The sequence below is a fragment of the Lampetra planeri genome, chromosome 19 (genome assembly GCF_965212315.1).
Source record: "Lampetra planeri chromosome 19, kcLamPlan1.2.h2, whole genome shotgun sequence".
Taxonomy (NCBI): domain Eukaryota; kingdom Metazoa; phylum Chordata; class Hyperoartia; order Petromyzontiformes; family Petromyzontidae; genus Lampetra; species Lampetra planeri.
In genome coordinates, this window is record NC_136125.1 from 254,457 (window position 1) to 272,624 (window position 18,168).

Here is an 18,168-nt window from a genome sequence, read left to right on the forward strand (position 1 = left end):
GTTATGTAATGAGGAATGGGGCCAAAATTCATCAAATCCGATGTGAGAGACTGACCATCGGTTACAGGAAACGCTTAGTTGTAGTCGTTGCTGCTCACGGGTGTCTCCAGTTACTGAATCCAAAGGTTCACAAACTTTTTCACACGTGGTTATTGAATGTAGAATCATTTGCGGATGAATAAATGTTGAAAGAGTATGTTTTTCTTCATTTGTTTAATCATAATTTTTTTAAAATATATTATTAGGACAAATTCAGATCTAATATCATTTTAAGTTTGAAATATGTAAAATATATGAAAATTCTACGGGGTTCACACACTTTTTATTGGCACTATATATAAAAGAGGCTATTGTATCATTGTTATATTTCGTCGCGTGCACTCTCTTGTTACCTGTATAAGTGAGCGCAGGGTCGAATAGCGATGGTACAAATGTCATGAGATGTCCACGTTTTTCAACGATTTTACTTAACTTGACTCCTGTGTCGTGGTCAAATCGTCAAATCTTGTAATCTACATTTCGTCCACTTCCTGGTGTCCAATCAATCCCTAATTTTGCACACGTACTCAGATCCGGTGACAATGCATGCCTGTACCAAATTAATACATTAATGAGCTTTTTGAAAGCAATTAACTTTTTATATGGACAACGTATTAATAATATATATTTGTGGTGGTCAAAAACGCCGCGGTTCCTAAACTCTGCAATCGGCTTGCCCAAGAAGCAGGCGCCACGTGTCTCAGGCGCACCTGCTCTGTGTCAACGAGATACAGGCACCCTCCACACAAACAAAGGTTGTACATTGAAGATTCATTAGTAAAATAACCTATTAATTCAAGTCGGCGTTGATGTGGGAGCAGGCGCCGCATCATTGACGCACTTCTCGACGGTGAGTTAAACGAAGTTGTGAAAAAAAGTGTCATCGTATGTCGTGGTCAAATCTTGTAATCAAAATGTCGTCCAGTTGCCGTTGTCCAACCGATCCCAAATTTTGCACACATACTGACATCCAGGCACAATGCATGCCTGAATCCAAATCGCCATCAATCAATTACTTGGCTCGTTTAAACCAATTAATATTTGGTATGGAAGCCGTATTCCAAGAGTGCTTTGCAAACAGGTTTTTGTAAAAATATATATTAATACCAACGTAGCAGTCGACACTTCCAAACTTGCCTGGAACATATATTTTTTGTATAATTTTTTATTTTTTTTCCTTCTTTAAGGTAAACAGTCACATCAAATGCTTTGGTCTGTTTACAAAACTTGTTTATTATGATGTAGTACATCCAATGGGACAATGCATGGGTAGGGTCAGTGACGTCATTTTTGCACTAACCCCATTGAAAGTTAACTTTTAACATTTCTATTGATGCTTTATCCATTTACATTTTTTTTATTAGTGCATCCAATGGGACAATGCATAGATAGGCAATGGCAGAGCATGCATAATTGAATGTCACACAATTTAAGAACTTGAACGAATCTGCAGACGATCAACAGGATCAAGAAATGTTCAATTCACCATCAACTACATAGATGTTAACCAAAAATATTACATTGCCGATCCAGGAATGCGAGAGAAGAAGATTCATCAGCACATCTGCGAGAGGCAATGTAAGAAAATATGGCAGCACAAGTTGAATCGATGCCTGTACAAATGTCAGTTATGGCTTCGATAGATTGTGATCAGCCAAATGTGGAAGATGAATACGAAGTCTCTGATAATACTCACGAAAACACATTCCTGCGGAGGGAGCTGGTAGGAACGTTGGGCTGCTCGGTCAATGGCCAGGGTCAACGGCGGCGTGGTGTATTCCGCAAATATGCCCGACTGTGAGGGCGGGCACAAGCCGGCGTGAGTAGGTTAAACGTTGAGTTTTATAAGGGCACCACGGGGTGACCAGCCCCTCCCCACCCAGCCCCACCCCTCCCACCCAGCCCCACCCTCCCCACCCAGCCCCTCCCCACCCTCCCCACCCAGCCCCTCCCCACCCTCCCCTCCCCTCCCCACCCGCCCACTCTCCCCACCCAGCCCACCCTCCCCACCCAGCCCCTCCCCACCCAGCCCCTCCCTCCCCACCCAGCCCCTCCCTGCACGACGGACACAATAATCCCCTGTGGGCTGGTGTAACCAGGATGTTCCTATAAGTATAAGACGTAATAAAACCAACAGCATTCTGAACGAAGCACATTCATTAAAAGCTGAACAATTTGCATGGTTCTACCCCTTCCCAAAAGGAATCAATGGACTCAAATAAGTAAGAGCTGTCAGAATCACTCCATTGGGCTCATTTCAATTCAGAATTCTTGCGTAGTGATACACAATTTCAACGAAATTACTACCTCTTCAATGAATGTTCGAGTATTATCGCATCCAATCTAACATCTCACCTTGTGGAAAGAAGGTTCAAGGATAAGATGTTAGAGTAGAAGATCTTCACCTCTACCTTAACCTTCGAGGATCAGCTGCATATTGGCAAACAGTGCTGAATGAATTGATCGGACAAATACGTTCAATAGGACCTACAACATACTTCGCGACATTCAGTTGCAATAATTTGAATTGCCTTGATATGCGCAAGTCACTCTTAATAGCTGATGAAAGACCCGATGAAGATCCAAATGAACTCAGCATATATGCCACACAACGATTGATCGAACAGTATCCTGTCATAGTCACTCGACACTTCATTATTCGATTTAACAAATAATCATTAAGTCTAGACAGACAACAAGCTAATCATGAAGTGTTTGGTGGTCGATTGAAGGATTACTGCTGGCGAATCGAGTTCAAAAATCGTGCAAGTCCACATCTACACATGCTGGTGTGGATATAAGATCATCCCTCATTCAATATACCTGAGGGAATCAAACAAATTGATCAAGTGTGCACAGATAAAAAGTCTGACGGGAGTTCTGAGCTATAAGAGCTCGTTAAAAAGTGTCAGCTTCACCATCATACTAGCCATAGCCTTAAACTTAGTATTTTTTGCAAGTATTTTATAAAAAAAACTATCAAACAATATTCCTTGAGAAAAATTCATTGTCAAAATAAAGACAAAAAATAATAAAATAAACTCCTTAAAAAAGTTTCTTTTAAACAATGGTTTTATTGAAAAGTGCACTGGAAAGTAAAAACAATTTTCAGCCGTCACCAGCTGATCAGAATATTTTTCGACATTTGTAACTAAAACAAAACCGTGGGGTGCTCCTTTAATACCACTATTATCTTGGTCGATGACCAAGAATTGCTAAAGAAAGTTATCAACAAAATGTTACTCAATAGCATAACAAAATACTATAACATTTCTAATAATATAGCACGGCTATCTCTATTTGCTATTAACAATGTCATGATGGTACTTAGTTGGTTGACATGGCTTGATATGTTCGTATCACGTTTGGAATGATCTAACCTATTCCATGCTAAAATTCTAGTATTTAGGTTGTAAAGAGTTCGAACAAACTATAATATGAAATAGCTTCTAGTATTCCTTTGTAAACTAAAGTCTCACAATATGACGGGAGTGCTATCTGATTTCACAATCAAAAAAGTAAAGTGTAAGGTTCTAGGCAATGTAGAATATGCGTTATATGGAATATCACCTACAGTGAAAGAAAATTTGATTCCCTGCTGATTTTGTACGTTTTCCCACTGACAAATAAATGATCAGTCTATAATTTTAATGGTAGGTTTATTTGAACAGTGAGAGACAGAATAACAACAGCAAAATCCAGAAAAACGCATGTCAAAAATGTTATAAATTGATTTGCATTTTAATGAGGGAAATAAGTATTTGACCCCTCTGCAAAACATGACTTAGTACTTGGTGGCAAAACCCTTGTTGGCAATCACGGAGGTCAGACGTTTCTTGTAGTTGGCCACCAGGTTTGCACACATCTCAGGAGGGATTTTGTCCCACTCCTCTTTGCAGATCTTCTCCAAGTCATTAAGGTTTCGAGGCTGACGTTTGGCAACTCGAACCTTCAGCTCCCTCCACAGATTTTATATGGGATTAAGGTCTGGAGACTGGCTAGGCCACTCCAGGACCTTAATGTGCTTCTTCTTGAGCCACTCCTTTGTTCCCTTGGCCGTGTGTTTTGGGTCATTGTCATGCTGGAATACCCATCCACGACCCATTTTCAATGCCTTGGCTGAGGGAAGGAGGTTCTCACCCAAGATTTGACGGTACATGGCCCCGTCCATCGTCCCTTTGATGCGGTCAAGTTGTCCTGTCCCCTTAGCAGAAAAACACCCCCAAAGCATAATGTTTCCACCTCCATGTTTGACGGTGGGGATGGTGTTCTTGGGGTCATCGGCAGCATTCCTCTTCCTCCAAACACGGCGAGTTGAGTTGATGCCAAAGAGCTCTATTTTGGTCTCATCTGACCACAACACTTTCACCCAGTTGTCCTCTGAATCATTCAGATGTTCATTGGCAAACTTCAGACGGGCATGTATATGTGCTTTCTTGAGCAGAGGGACCTTGCGGGCGCTGCAGGATTTCAGTCCTTCACGGCGTAGTGTGTTACCAACTGTTTTCTTGGTGACTATGGTCCCGGCTGCCTTGAGATCATTGACAAGATCCTCCCGTGTAGTTCTGGGCTGATTCCTCACCGTTCTCATGATCATTGCAACTCCACGAGGTGAGATCTTGCATGGAGCCCCAGGCCGAGAGAGATTGACAGTTCTTTTGTGTTTCTTCCATTTGCGAATAATCGCACCAACTGTTGTCACCTTCTTGGTTCTTTCGGTAAAGTCACGTAGAAGGGAAATAATAAAATAATTATCACGACGTTTCGGCCACAACGCAAGCAGTCGTCCTCAGGTGAAGAACAGGTCTGTCTTTACCGAAAGAACCAAGAAGATGAATCCCTGCAGTCACGAAAGCTTTAAATCGAAAAAATGTTGTCACCTTCTCACCAAGCTGCTTGGCGATGGTCTTGTAGCCCATTCCAGCCTTTTTTAGGTCTACAATCTTGTCCCTGACATCCTTGGAGAGTTCTTTGGTCTTGGCCATGGTGGAGTGTTTGGGATCTGATTGATTGATTTCTTCTGTGAACAGGTGTCTTTTGTATAGGTAACAAGCTGAGATTAGGAGCACTCCCTATAAGAGTGTGCTCCTAATCTCAGCTCATTACCTGTATAAAAGACACCTGGGAGCCAGAAATCTTTCTGGTTGAGAGGGGGTCAAATACTTATTTCCCTCATTAAATTGCAAATCAATTTATAACATTTTTGATATGCGTTTTTCTGGATTTTGTTGTTGTTATTCTGTCTCTCACTGTTCAAATAAACCTACCATTGAAATTATAGACTGATCATTTCTTTGTCAGTGGGCAAACAAAATCAGCAGGGGATCAAAAACTTGTTTTCCCTCGCTGTATCAATAATAAAAAGCCTAGTATGAAATTATAACAGAAATTTCACTATTCTTCTGTAAATCTTGACGAGCAATCTTTACTTATCAAATGTGAAAATTTTACAACATAAGTAACAAGTATTTGGAGCAATTGGAACGCACATATCAACTTGATTATGATAGGGAAATAAAAAAATGCATAAATAATAGCTAAAATTATTACAATTACAAAGACTTGACAAATACCTTCTTAATAATTAGTTACAAAGCTACTACGCTTTTATTATATTTTGGGATAACCAATTTTTATTTTTTATCTATATTTCGCAATTACATGTACATGTCATTTATGTACTTATCTTCCCTTCGACTAATATACTCTCACCAAGAATAGAAGTTGCCATAAGAAGGTGAATTTTTTATGGTTTTGGTATACTTTTCATCACTTTGCAGCCAACTGTTCTTAAAAAAGCACTTCAACACGGATAATAGTAGAAAGAGCTAGCAATACGGAATTTGTAATTATACTCAAAATACTTGCAAATGTTCTACACTTCATGGCAAACTTAAATTACATAATCCACATTTTCCCTTCTTCTACTAACGATTTACAATAATTTAGATATACATTTTATCACACAAATCAACTTTTATTAAACTTAAACATTTTAAAGCAACTCATTATGCGTACAAATATTAAAGGAGCGCCCCACGGTTTTATGTTTTAGTTACAAATGTCGAAAAGTATTCTGATCAGCTGGTGACGGCTAAATTTTTTTTTCACTTTTCAGTGCAATAAAAAATTAAACCGTTGTTTTTTAAAACTTTTTTTTTAAAGGAGTTGATATGTTTTTTGTGTGCAAGGTGTGGTTCGTGCTGAAGCTTTATAATTTGTGCAGCTTCTCCCGGGCGGGATTGTATCAGCTCTGGGTTGGCCAAGATTGGGTTTCAATAAAAACTCCAAGCAACCACCACAGCCATGAGAGATAGTCATCGGCACAGCTTATCAGGCTCTTTCCAAAAAAACACGTTTATTTTTTTAACTGTAGAAAAAAACGACGTATATACATCATTGTATATATAGTACTCTTTGGTTCTTTCGGTAAAGTCACGTAGGTAGAAATAAAATAAAATAAATTCTACCTTCGTGACTTTACCGAAAGCACCAAAGAGTATGGATTCCTGCAGTCACGAAAGCTTCCAATCAAGATTGTATAGCTTGTGTATTAGAAAGTAAATATTGTGCAATTGCGTACATATATACAAATCATGAACTTATTTATGAACACTAACTTGCAAACAATATAGAGAAGGCTAACGTTTTAAGTAATACCCCTGTCTCTAGAGCAGAGCATCGGGTGAGCGCAGAAAGGCAGTGGAGACACACTGTGACACACTGTGACACACTGCACACTGTGACACACTGACACACTGTGACACACTGTGACACACTGACACACTGTGACACACTGTGACACTGTGTGTCACTGTGACACACTGCACACTGCACAGTGTGTCACAGTGTGTCACAGTGTGACACACTGTGACACACTGTGACACACTGTGACACACTGCACACTGCACAGTGTGTCACAGTATGACACAGTGTGACACACTGTGACGCACTGTGACACACTGTGACGCACTGTGACACACTGACACACTGTGTCACTGTGACACACTGTGTGACACACTGTGTCACTGTGACACACTGTGTGACACACTGCGTGTCACAGTGTGTCACACAGTGTGTCAGAGTGTGTCACAGTGTGACGAAGTGTGTCATAGTGTGTCACACTGTGACACACTGTGAGACACTTCGTCACAATGCACACACTGCGGGACTGCACACACTGCGGACCAGTGCAGCATTTTTTCTTCAACTAAACATTTGTGAGATGCATTTGAGGGAAACAAATCTGGATAATGATGAAGTGTGGCGACAGCCTTCAGGGTCATTGGTCTCGACTGACTCCAGTGCTCTCGACCCTGGCCTTGACTGTTGGCCTCATGAGCTTTGGCCTATAAAGTGCAGTCTCGAATCATATCGCGTACTCTGCCGATTACAGCAGAATCAATAATTAAACAAACTAGAATATCAATGCTGCCATGTAATTATCAAACCAGCAATCACCCCGAAAAACATGTTTCAATTGTCAAGGGCTTGGTATTTATCACTGTCATGATTTGAGTTCGGTGTTTCATATTTCGTGAATAATAGAACATTTAGAATAATAAAACGAACGCGAACGATCGCAATTATGAGATTATCGTGAATCGTATGTCACCGCCATATCACATCAACCAGAGTTATAACTATTGGGGTGTTGTAGTACTTTTTGTTCTAAGCATTTATTAAAAAAAAGGATTATTTAGCAATGTCAGCATTCACAAAGGGGTAAGAAAAACAGATCAATAAGAATGTATTTTTTTAATCTCGGCACAATTGATTTTATTCAACGCGATCTACAACTTTTTTTACAAAGTGAATGTATTTAGTAATTGTAATCAATTATCGTTCAGACCCTCTGGAAAGTTCCAACACGCACGCGATATAATAACAGTGGTAATCGTGCTTGGGTTAAAAACCGCCGACGTTAGCCGTAGCCGAGAATCGAATACGGGTTGACCAGCTTCGTAGGGCAGGCCGCTAACCTCTGCACCGCTGCTCCAATTCTAAAACCCGCTCGGCGGCCCACATGTCCAGCGCTTGGGGATCCAGGCTACCCAGTGTGCCGGCGTGCGTGTGTGTGTCTGGACCCGGCGTGTGTGTGTGTGCTGGGACCCGGCGTCTGTGTGTCTGGACCCGGCGTGTGTGCTAGACCCGGCGTGTGTGTGTGTGCTGGACCCGGCGCGTGTGCTAGACCCGGCGTGTGTGTGTGTGCTGGACACAGCGTTTGTGTGTTTCCAGTGTGAGATCGCAACGTCGGGCACGTGGCGGGCTGCGGTACTTCCGCGCGCACTTTATCAGAGCTCTTGCAGGAGGCTGTCTCCGCCCACGGCCATTTCTCATAGCGAGCAAAAAAACCACAGGGACCAGTTAGGGGGTGGGGGGGGGCGCACGAGGTTAGAAAGGGATCACCAACATAATTGTAGCGATCACTCCACCACACTCATATTCGGCACGCAATTTTGTTGCTCTGAAGTTGGAAATATTTGCCGGGATAGTTGAAAACACTGACCTGACCTTACACTTCACAACCACGCCTCTTGACACGACTGCCCATGGTGAGTTATGTATTCACCCAGTGCGTCGTGGAGTGCCAGTTCTGAGCATCCTCTGAAATTCGTGAGACGGAGCAGCGCGGACTGTCTTCTCTCCGAGATCCTCCTCAAGAGGTCCCAGCAGAAAAAGAAGCTCTCCCCCCTCAACTACAAAGAGCGACTGTTCGTCCTCAACAAATCTTCTCTTTGCTACTATGAGTGCAACCCCACGAGCCAGGTGAGCAAGTCGTTGCTGCATGTAGCTCCTGTTCGACTCATGGGGAACGCCGGCCTGATGTCCTTCAACAATGGATCGGCGTTTAGGATTGTCACCGGTTGGGATCTGTGTTCGGGTAGCAGGAATTGGTTTGTCGCGAGATCTGGTACCGGTATTGCTATGTGGAACTTTATTAGAGTAAGACTGCACAGTTTTAAAAGTACACCTGGGCTGAATTACAAACATGTTCTTGCTTCGTCTGTGGAAAGGGGGAAGTTAGTGTAACTATACGGATAAAGTCATGGTGACTCTATGTCAACGTTCTTGGTTGTCAATACAACAGTTACCATTGATACATGTTTTCGTGGCTATACAATGAGCAACTTTAAAAGGTTGGTACTTCGATTTCTCGAGCTTATCAGCTTTGCAAGATCATTGTGACAAAAACGTTGTACGCACAATGGCTGTTTTAAGACCATGTCAAATGATTGCAGCACTGATCCTGAATTAGAAAATGTCCTACAATCATGAAACAATCTCAGTGGATTAAACGTAAACAATAATATTGTGAGCGCAGCTCGATGTTACGAGTGTACGAGTGTGTTTGTTTTGAGCGGGTTGTACTCCACACTGGAGCCTGGCGACGAGAAAGTCGACCTCGGCGGGAGAGCGACTTGCTCACCATCGGAGGGTCGCGAGTTCAAATCCTGGTTGGTGATTGACCCAGCCCATCATCCCTCCGGGGGTTGATGATACAAAATAAGTAACCACTTGTAGGAAAGTCGACAGTGGTTGTCCTATGGAGAGACTCACTCCTGCCATAGGAATGTGGAATGTCCACTGCTGGCTCGAGGCTGTAAACAGGTGGCGAGCACTTGCCTCAATGCTCATTTCAGCAGAACATGACAACTGTGGTGTTTACAGTCGCCTACTTGGTAATGCCGTTCTAACTCATGAATGGGCACGGCGTTATTAAAATAGTGATGCCCCAATGGTACCGCCCCACGCAGTGAGGCCTACCTGGCGTCACAGAAGACTTTAGCTGTCTATGACAATAACTCTGGTAGTCATTTGCACTTCAAAAGTGATTGCTGTAGCATTTAATTCCTATTCAAACCATCACCTACTCTGTTCTCCATTGCTCTCTCTTTCTCATCTCTATGTGTTGTATATAATACTCTAAATACAATGCAGTACTCTGTGTAGTGTATAAAACACTCTATGTAGTGTATACAATACTCTATATGTATTGTATACAATACTCTATGTATTGTATGACATTCTCTTTGTACACAATATTATAAATACAATACCCTATATATTGTATGCAATTCTCTATGTATTGTATACAATACTCTAAATACAATACTTTATGTATAGTATACAATACTCTAAATACAATACTCTATGTATTGTATACTATAAATACAATATCCTACTTAAATACAATACCCTATATCGTGTGTACAATTCTCTATGCATTGTATACAATACTCTAAATACAATATTTTATGTATTGTTTACAATACTCTAAATACAATATAATATGTATTGTATATTATACTCTAAATACAATATAATATGCATTGTATGCTATACTCTAAATACAATACTCAATGTATTGTCTACTATACTCGAAGTACAATACTCTATGTATTGTATAATATACTCTAAATACAATACTCTATGTAAAATATGCAATATTCTAAATACAATACTCTATGCAGCATTGATAAGTGGAGGGATGGCTATGGCCTGGGTCGGCAACCGAAATAACAAGAGGAGACATTTCTTGTAAGAGGAGACATTTCTTACACCAAGGGGAGACATTTCTAATAACAAGAGGAGACATTTATTATAAGAGGAGACATTTCTTACACCAAGATGAGACATTTCTTACAACAAGAGGAGACATTTCTTATAAGAGGAGACATTTTTTTACAACAAGAGGATACATTTCTTATAAGAGGAGACATTTCTTACAACAAGATGAGACATTTCTTACAACAAGAGGAGACATTTCTTATAAGAGGAGACATTTCTTACAACAAGAGGAGACATTTCTTAGAACAAGAGGAGACATTTCTTACAACAAGAGGAGACATTTCTTAGAACAAGAGGAGACATTTTTCACAACAAGAGGAGACATTTCTTATAACAAGAGGAGACATTTCTTATAAGAGGAGACATTTCTTACAACAATATGAGACATTTCTTACAACAAGAGGAGACATTTCTTAGAACAAGAGGAGACATTTCTTACAACAAAAGGAGACATTTCTTAGAACAAGAGGAGACATTTTTCACAACAAGAGGAGACATTTCTTATAACAAGAGGAGACATTTCTTATAAGAGGAGACATTTCTTACAACAAGATGAGACATTTCTTACAACAAGAGGAGACATTTCTTATAAGAGGAGACATTTCTTACACCAAGAGGAGACATTTCTTACAACAAGATGAGACATTTCTTACAACAAGAGGAGACATTTTTTACAACAAGAGGAGACATTTCTTACAACAAGATGAGACATTTCTTACACCAAGAGGAGACATTTCTTACAACAAGATGAGACATTTCTTACACCAAGAGGAGACATTTCTTACAACAAGAGGAGACATTTCTTACAACAAGAGGAGACATTTCTTACAACAAGAGGAGACATTTTTTACAACTAGAGGAAACATTTCTTATAACAAGAGGAGACATTTCTTATAAGAGGAGACATTTCTTACACCAAGAGGAGACATTTCTTACAACAAGATGAGACATTTCTTACAACAAGAGGAGACATTTCTTATAAGAGGAGACATTTCTTACAACAAGAGGATACATTTCTTATAAGAGGAGACATTTCTTACAACAAGATGAGACATTTCTTACAACAAGAGGAGACATTTCTTATAAGAGGAGACATTTCTTACAACAAAAGATCACATTTCTTACAACAAGAGGAGACATTTCTTACAACAAGAGGAGACATTTCTTATAAGAGGAGACATTTCTTATAAGAGGAGACATTTCTTACAACAAGAGGAGACATTTCTTAGAACAAGAGGAGACATTTTTTTATAACAAGAGGAGACATTTCTTAGAACAAGAGGAGACATTTCTTACAACAAGAGGAGACATTTTTTTAAGAGGAGACATTTCTTACACCAAGAGGAGACATTTCTTACAACAAGAGGAGACATTTCTTAGAACAAGAGGAGACATTTCTTACAACAAGAGGAGACAGGGAAATAGAGTTTTCAGGTCCATATGTCGTACAGCCGTTTCAATACGGGCAAAAAATATATATTTGTTCGTGTTTCTCCCTTGTGATGGCACTTTGTAGGATGAACGTTGATATTTATAAGGACACAGGGTGACCAATAAGGTCTGAATTTGCCTGTAATTAGGTAGGCACTGATTAGGGGTTGACAGGTATGCCTGAGTCAGTGCTTAAAGAACTGCAGGTTGCCGACCCCGAGGTGGATGAGGGGAAGGCGGTGCACATATGCCACATCTGTCCCTCCAATTAAAACAAATGATTGGGGTGTTTTGTTCGTAAGATGAACACACTGACAGAGCACATGGAAGGTTACGGTGTACACAGTACAAAGGCACAGGTTCGCCAGATTCCACATAACGACGAAGGTATTCTCGCGTCCACTGGACACACTGCAATGTTTGAGGAAAACCTATTATTACATTTCTGAACTCACAATACTCATGAGTGTAGTGTGGATAAAACGAATACTTTATCAGCATAGTGCATAACATAATGTGTTTAGCTACTTATTCTGTTCGTATCCATGTATATGTATGTTGAACTTCTTTCGCTCCATAAGTATGCAACCGTGCTAACTGGATGTGCTAATATTCCCTGTAGAGACGTTCCTGATTATTTTGCGCTCTGTATAGTGAATGCCTTTTTGCTAAGCTTCTGGATTTCTTGAGCCATCACTGCGCAGGTGACTTTATAATAATATGATTAACGTCAAACCATCCTCTCCCTCGTTCCACAGAAAATCGGAAGCCGAAAGGGATGCATTCTGCTGTCCCGCATCCGCTGCGTGGACCGCGTGCTGACCACCCCCTACACCAGCCCAGAGAAGCGCTTCCCCTTCCAAGTGAGGAGCCCCTTCACATCCAACACGAGGGCCCAATACACAAGCACCCGCAAGAGGCCATCACAGACACCCGCCTTGGCTTGACAGACACACTGCCAGTAAACAACGGCAGTAGAAATCCCTCAAGAGATGTGACTGCTCGACTCGACCGATGTGTGCTTTGATATTTGCATTGTCTTTGTGCTGTTTGTCTGTTGGCGTTCTCTGGTCGAACACCGGTAAGACGAGGCCATTCAGGACACTGTAGCTCTGGAGTAGGCCAATTAGTTTCAAGGACAATGCATGCACTATTATCAGAGCTTGTTTGTTTGTATGTTTTACCACAGACATGCGTGGTTAATGCAGACTGAATGCCTTGTGATGGATGTCTAGTTACTCTTTGGTTCTTTCGGTAAAGTCACGTATAAAGATAAAATAATAAATTAAATAATAGCATACGATGTTTCGATTGCAACACAAGCAATCATCATCAGGTATAAAAGAAATAGCAACAAAAATCTAACCAGAAAACTATAGACAGACATATAAGCAGACAGATATCACAAAGATACATAGAGAGAGAACACACATCGGCACACAGAGAGAGAACGTATCTGTGACGAGGCCTTAAATAGAGAGAGGGGGTGGGGACGGAGAGAGGGAGGTGTTGCAATCGAAACGTCGTATGCTATTAATTAATTTATTATTTTATCTTTATACGTGACTTTACCGAAATAACCAACGAGTAATTCCTGCAGTCACGAAAGCTCCAAATTAAGATTTAACCACTTCTACGGGGAAGTTTTAAGTTTATCTTTTTCTCTCTCTCTGGGTTTTTTGTTCTCTCTCTCTGTCTGTGTAGCGATCTTCGTGTTTGTGTCTTTCAAATTTCACACTTAACTTCTAACTTAGCAATCTTTGAAATAGGTAATCAACCAGACTATGCGTTAATTGTGTGTTGACCGACTCTCTGTGTTGCATTACATTACATTTCGATATTTTGCTAGGTTATTTAATTTAGTGTGTCTCTCACCCGCTCTCCTAATTTTCAAGCTTGCGTACCTTACCACGCGTCATCCTACTCATTGACATGCTAATTTTTCTCTAACCCCTCCCTCTCTCCGCCCCGACCCCCTCTCTCTATTTAAGGCCTCGTCACAGAGACGTTCTCTTTCTGTGTGCCGATGTGTGTTCTCTCTCTATGTATTTTTGTGATATCTGTCTGCTTATATGTCTGTCTATAGTTTTCTAGTTAGATTTTTGTTGCTATTTCTTTTATACCTGATGATTGCTTGTGTTGCAATCGAAACGTCGTATGCTATTATTTAATTTATTATTTTATCTTTATACGTGACTTTACCGAAAGAACCAAAGAGTAATTCCTGCAGTCACGAAAGCTCCAAATTAAGATTGGGTGTCTAGTTGTCTAGTTGGTGTTTAGACATTGTAACGCCTCCCGTATTTCTGCCGGAAAGGGGTAAAGCATATTATATGGATTTTTAATCATCTTGATACTGATAAATAGGGTCTCATAGATATAATCCTCAATGTTATAAGAGAACAGGGTTGTTAAAATCGTATATATTTTTCCATTCCCGGTAACCGAATGAAAAAAAAAGAAAGCAACTGGTTGTTACCAGGTTTAAGCAGATATAGAAATGTCCAGAGCAATAAAAACATCCATACCTTTTTAACTAAGACACTAAGGTGACTGCTACGGCGGTGTAATGGTGTGCACACTTGACTTGCCATCCAGCGTGAAAGAGTAGACCAAAAAAATACCCTCTTCTGGAGTCCCCTCCAGAGGAAGCCCTTCCACCATTCAACTCAGACACGAGGGCGGGTTGGGCCTTCACCCGTGCATCGCAGTGCCTTCAAGACTCTAATTCCAGTGGAAATAGTCACGGGTTCATGACTTTCACAACTGGTATTCGATTTTTTTAAACACTTTTACCAACTTACTAGTTGTCTGTAACAGGCCGGCAAAATCTTATCACCACCTCCCCGTGGTGCCGGCTGGATTCCAACCAACAGTGAGGGTCTTTGGCGTCAGATGGAGCGACCCACCGGCCAAAGTATTTCTGTGTCGCATCTATGGCAACGTCAAATCAACTTTGAACAAGCTAGGGCGCCCCCTGGGGGAAACGCGCGCCGTCCTCACCCAAACGACGCGAGAAGTGGACGAGGGCTACCTGCTCATGGACGGGGCAGGCTAAAGAAGTTATTCCGGTTACGGCTGGGAACACTCAACATCGGAACATTAACAGGGAGAAGTCGAGAATTGTCAGCTGCCCTAAAGGCCCGTCGTATCGACATCGTATGCATCCAAGAAACGAAGTGGAGTGGAGCAAAGGCCAGGGAGGTTGGAGAAGGATACAAACTGTTCTACAACGGTGAAAGAAACACCAAGAATGGCGTTGGAATCGCAGTCAGCCAAAATCTACGAGAAACGTCGTGGCCGTCCACCGTGTTTCCGACCGCCTCATGTCCATCGAAATCGACTCAAACGACCTACGCCTCAGGGTGGTATCTTGTTATGCGCCACAGTCTGGCTGCCCAGCAGATACCAAGGAGGAATTGTGGGAACAATTTGATGGACACATGCAATTGATAAACGGAGAAGAACAGTTAGTAATTGGTGGAGACCTAAATGGACACGTTGGAAACGCCCGGGATGGATACCCTCGAAACCATGGTGGCCAAGGATATGGTACCCGGAACGATGAGGGAAACCGAGCCCTGGACTTTGCGGAAGCCCATGATCTTGTCCTCGCCAACACCTTCTTCAAGAAGAGACCGTCCCATCTCATTACGTACGCCAGTGGTGGGAGATCAACTCAAATTGATTACTGGCTTGTCAAGCGGGATAAGCTGAAAATGGTGACAAACACTAAAGTCATACCATCGGACAACATCGCCCCACAACATCGCATCCTGGTCATGGACATGAAAATGGACATTGGCCAGCGACATCGCCCACCAACAACGGAACAGCAGCGAATTATGTGGTGGCGGATGAAGGAATGCAAGGATTAGCTGAGAGTCGCCCTCAATCAGATTGACGTGAACACCAATCGACCAGCGAATGCGATTTGGGTAGATCTCGCCAGCCAACTGTGCACAGCAGCAACGGAAGCACTGGGGCTAACTAAGCCGGGAAAACGCTTCATTGACAAGCAAATATGGTGGTGGAACGAAGAAGTGCAGCTAGCAGTGAAAGAGAAGAAGCTAGCTTTCAAGAAGTGGCACCAAACGCTCGCAGATCTGGATTACCAACACTACAGAAACTGCAAATCGGCAGCGAAGCGAGTAGTAGCAGCGGTGAAATTAGCTCAATACGACCAACTGTATGTCGAACTGGACACCCCAGAAGGTGCCAATAAGATCTATCGACTGGCAGAGGCGCGCCATCGTTCGACTCAGGATATTGGTTAGGTTAAATGCATAAAGGATGAGAATCACAGCGCTCTCAGAGACCCGCCCGCCATCCTTCAACGCTGGAGCGACTACTTCTCTGGAATCTGCAACCAGGAATTTCCCCACCCACCGATTATTAGCGCTGAACACGTCCTCTGTCCCGTTTTGCCTATCACCATCATCGAAGTGGAACAAGCTATCAAGAGAATGAAGAATGGGAAAGCGACTGGCCCGGACGATATACCTGCTGAGGCCTGGAAGATCCTTGGCAGGCAGGGTGCTGCCCTCCTTACCCAGCTCTTCAGCACCATCACGAGCACCGGTGAGGTCCCAGAAGCCTGGTCGACTACCACGACGGTTCCAATTTGGAAGGGTAAAAGGGACGTGGCAGAATGCTCGAATTACAGGCCAATCCGGCTCCTGTGTCATGCGATGAAGATCTTTGAGCGAGTTTTGGACACGAGGATTAGAAACATCATCACCCTATCACCCAACCAATGCGGCTTCGTCAAAGCATGTGGCACTATGGACGCCATATTCGCGGCGAGGTTCCTGCTGGAGAGGCACAGAGAGAAGAACAAATCTGTGCATGTGTCATTCCTAGACCTTGAAAAGGCATTTGACAGGGTCCCCCACGACCTCATCTGGCACTCGCTTCGATCCCATGGAGTCCCTGAAACCTACGTGCATTGGGTGCAACTCCTATACAAGAACGTCACCAGTGAAGTCAGGTGCGCAGTGGGCATATCACCGCCATTTCCCATCAGCGTTGGAGTGCACCAAGGATCGGCCCTGTCACCACTCCTGTTTATCCTGTGCATGGACACGATCACTGCTGACCTGCACACGCCCCTGCCATGGTCAATTCTCTATGCGGATGACGTCCTACTCTCAGATGAAGAGAGAGGAGATGTGGAAAGACAAACGCGCCTGTGGAAGGAACGTTTGGACGAAAACGGGATGAGGTTCAACATCAAAAAGACGGAGTATATGGAGTGTGGCCCCCAAACCGACGGCACCATCAGCATTGACGGAGAAGATCTGAAGAAAGTGACGGACTTCAAGTACCTGGGCTCCACCATCAGCTCAGATGGAAGCATCACGAGTGTTTGTGAGGTCATGAGTCAATGCGGCATGGATGAAGTGGAGGCAAGTCACCGGAGTCCTCTGTGATCGGAAAATGCCGGATAGGCTGAAGGGAAAAATTTACAAGACCATCGTCCGACCGGTGGCACTCTGGATCCGAGTGCTGGCCAGCCATAACTGTACACGAACAAGCCCTCCATACCATGGAGATGAGGATGCTCAGATGGAGCCTTGGACTGACTCAATGGGATCGTGTCATGAACGAAGACGTTCGGAAGCAACTTGGTGTGGCCCCCATTGCGGACAAGATGCTCGAGGCAAGGCTTCGGTGGTACGGCCACGTGATGCGAAGTGAAGAGTCATCAGTGGCCAAGACTGCCATGCGTATTGAGCCAGAGGGCCGCCGTCCACGCGGACGTCCGAAGAAGCGATGGATGGATCGAATAAAGGAAGACATGAAGACGGTCAACGCATCCCCCGAAGATGCCCTGGACCGAGCCAAATGGAGAAGACAATGCCGAAAAGCGGACCCTGTGCCACAGCGGCAACATCGCTAGGAAGAAGACTACTCTTCTTAGGTTTTTTCGGTAAAGTCACGTAGAAAGTAAAATAAAAACAAACACATTTAATGTTAACACAAAAAATGTCACCTTCTGATTGGAACCACGTTGATAACATGACTTCTGCTTCTGCTGACTCACTGTCAGCCAAATGCAAAGCTAACCTGATTTCTAAATTCAACCTCCTATCTAAGAAGAAACCAGAGCCACACATCGCAAAG

The 18,168-nt window shown here is 42.7% G+C and overlaps 1 protein-coding gene across 2 annotated transcripts in view; it reads left to right on the plus strand.

Moving 5' to 3' along the window:
* The first annotated feature begins 8,442 nt into the window (after positions 1 to 8,442).
* The window catches only part of LOC144723933 (tyrosine-protein kinase Tec-like), a 70,270-nt gene continuing 60,544 nt past the window's right edge, over positions 8,443 to 18,168 (plus strand). The window contains exons 1-2 of one of the 2 annotated variants that reach the window (XM_078602709.1): positions 8,443 to 8,808; positions 12,801 to 12,905. In XM_078602709.1, coding sequence (XP_078458835.1) covers positions 8,602 to 8,808; positions 12,801 to 12,905 — 312 coding nt within the window. In that variant the 5' untranslated portion in view covers positions 8,443 to 8,601. The remainder of the gene's footprint in view (positions 8,809 to 12,800; positions 12,906 to 18,168) is intronic. The other variant, XM_078602710.1, reaches the window with a different exon arrangement.